Raw genomic sequence first — 2,462 nt, forward strand, 5'->3', positions numbered from 1 at the left:
TACCCGCTCCAGTATTTTGACCTGGAGAGTTCCATGGACTATATAGTCCATGGGGAGGCAAAGAGTCAGACATGACCGAACGACTTTCACTTTCTTTATACATTCTTTTAAATTTTCTCAAGAATGCTACAAAGGAGAGTTTATTAACTAGAGACATACAGTGAAGTTCAGAGAATGGAAACAGCCCAAGATCGGTGTTAGATTGCCATGTTCCTGGCTCCAAGGTCATGCTGTTTCCATTACATACAGGGTTTTATGTTATATTTACCAAAGAATGATGAATCTGAATTTAAGTGTTTGGGTCAAATTTGAAGCATAATTTATTTTACATTAGAAGACCCTGACACATATGACTAAATTTTCTACCCAACGTGTGTTCACTGTGAATCTACTGTCAATTCCTCCATCTAAAATGTAGACTTACCCAGAAAATAAATTTACTGTTGAGGAATTCTCTCTCAAGACTTTGCCAGTGACAATGAGTTTGATGGCTTTTCGAAACCAAGGATAAAAGAATGCATAAATCAAGGGGTTCATAGCTGAGTTATAATAAGCAATCCAAACCAATATTTCATAAATATATGTAGGAGTGATGAAACCTAGGAAGGCATCAATGATGGAATCGAGGAAGTAAGGCAGCCAGGAGATCAGAAATGCTAGCACTGCAATGCCCAGCGTTTTTGCAGCCTTTCTCTCCCTCTTGGCTACTCTGTCTTGGTAGCTGTTTGAGCATCGCCCAGTCTTATTGCTCAGATTCTCAATTTTTCTAGCCTGTTGTTTAGCGATGAGGAAAACATTGGAGTAAAGAACTATCATCACAAGGGTGGGAATGAAGAATAAAATGAAATTCACTAATACCCAGCTCTGATTCACTGCAACTTGACAGCCTCCCACACAGGAGAGAGCACTTACTAGATCCTCCAGTCCAGCTGCATTTGCTCCTGAGCCAAGAAGGGAAAAAGAATAAATAACTGAAAAGAGCCAGGAGAAGGCAACACACATGCCAGAAACAGACATAGTGAACCTAGTTGGATAGACCAGGGGGTCAGTGATCGCAATGTACCTGTCCAGAGAGATAAAGCACAAGTGGTAGATGGAAGCGTAACAGAATGACCCATCAAAACAAGTGTGAAATTTACAGTAACTCTCCCCAAAGTACCAGCAGCTCTCCACGGACTTCACTGTGCTGAAGGGCATCACAGTCACTCCCACCAAGAAGTCTGCACAGGCCAGGGAGGCAATCAAGCAATTGGTTGGAGAATGCAGCTGCTTGAAGTGGAGAATGGAAATCATTACCAAGAGGTTTCCAAATACAGCCAGCACAGCTCCAAAGGTGAACACTGTGTACAGGATGAGGCGGGGAGCTGGTGAGTAGGGGATTTTCACACAGGATCCATTCAGGTGCTCGTAGCAGAGCTGCACAGCTGCAACAGTGGATGAGCTGCTGTTCATGGTGCTGCTGTAGATAGCACGTAAACATCCGGAGAAGGTCCTCCCTTTTTCAATCAAATAAAATAGAACAAAGATATTTGAACCGGTTATTTCTGTTATAATTACCAAACATTATCGTGTGACCTGTCATGTATTTATGTTAGTTTTAATCTCTGAACATATTAAATAACTGTATATTGAATTTGAATTTATTTTAATTTTAGAATGTAGAGTATTATTTTTATACTTAAAATGTACTATGAAACAATATTCTAAATTGAATAATAATTTAACTTCACATTGTTGCAAATTTTATTTTCCCACAAAAGATGTCTTACCTTACAATATAACAGCAATCTTTTATTACCTGACTGATGTTTGGGTGGGTATTCCTCTTTGTCAAAGTTAGCATGGTGCGTGTTGATTTGTTATTCATTCATTACCTTTTAGGGAAGCCCATATAATGCCAGTGGTAAAACTCCTGCCTGCCAATGCAGGAGATGCAAAAGACGCAGGTTACCTTTTACTACTCACCTCCAAACTATCTAACAAGTTAATGCCAAATCCCCTCAGGAAGCACAGCCAAATCCCATATCCAAAATCCTCTACAGTGGAGTCCCTATGGTGCAAGGTGTGAAGAAGAAGAAATTCACACTTTTACTCTTCAATTAAAATTTATTGTTTGATGTAGAATAGCGTGGATACAAAACCCAAGGAAAAAGAATGAACACTCTCACTCATAATGAAGCAGAAATCCTAAACAAAATAAAATTAACAGCATATAAAGAGATGATACATCTTGGGGTTGGTGATGGACAGGGAGGCCCAGCGTGCTGCGATTCATGGGGTCGCAGAGTTGGACACGACTGAGTGACTGAACTGAACTGAACTGATGCCAAGAATGAAAGTTTGCTTTAACAATTGAAAATCTATTACTATAATTCACCATTTAACAGATTTAAATTGTATGATCATCCAATGAAATACAAAATTCCATCTGATATATTTCAAAATTTATTCATTGCTAAAAG

The 2,462-nt window shown here is 39.2% G+C and overlaps 1 protein-coding gene across 1 annotated transcript; it reads right to left on the bottom strand.

The window, feature by feature from the left end:
• Window positions 1-420: 420 nt before the first annotated feature.
• Window positions 421-1,464, bottom strand: LOC109563541 (trace amine-associated receptor 7a-like). Its single transcript, XM_019966926.2, has one exon. The coding sequence runs from the start codon at window positions 1,450-1,452 to the stop codon at window positions 421-423; it is 1,032 nt and encodes a 343-aa protein (XP_019822485.2). The 5' UTR covers window positions 1,453-1,464.
• Window positions 1,465-2,462: the final 998 nt, after the last annotated feature.

Source organism: Bos indicus, chromosome 9 (genome assembly GCF_029378745.1).
Source record: "Bos indicus isolate NIAB-ARS_2022 breed Sahiwal x Tharparkar chromosome 9, NIAB-ARS_B.indTharparkar_mat_pri_1.0, whole genome shotgun sequence".
In the NCBI taxonomy this organism is placed as follows: domain Eukaryota; kingdom Metazoa; phylum Chordata; class Mammalia; order Artiodactyla; family Bovidae; genus Bos; species Bos indicus.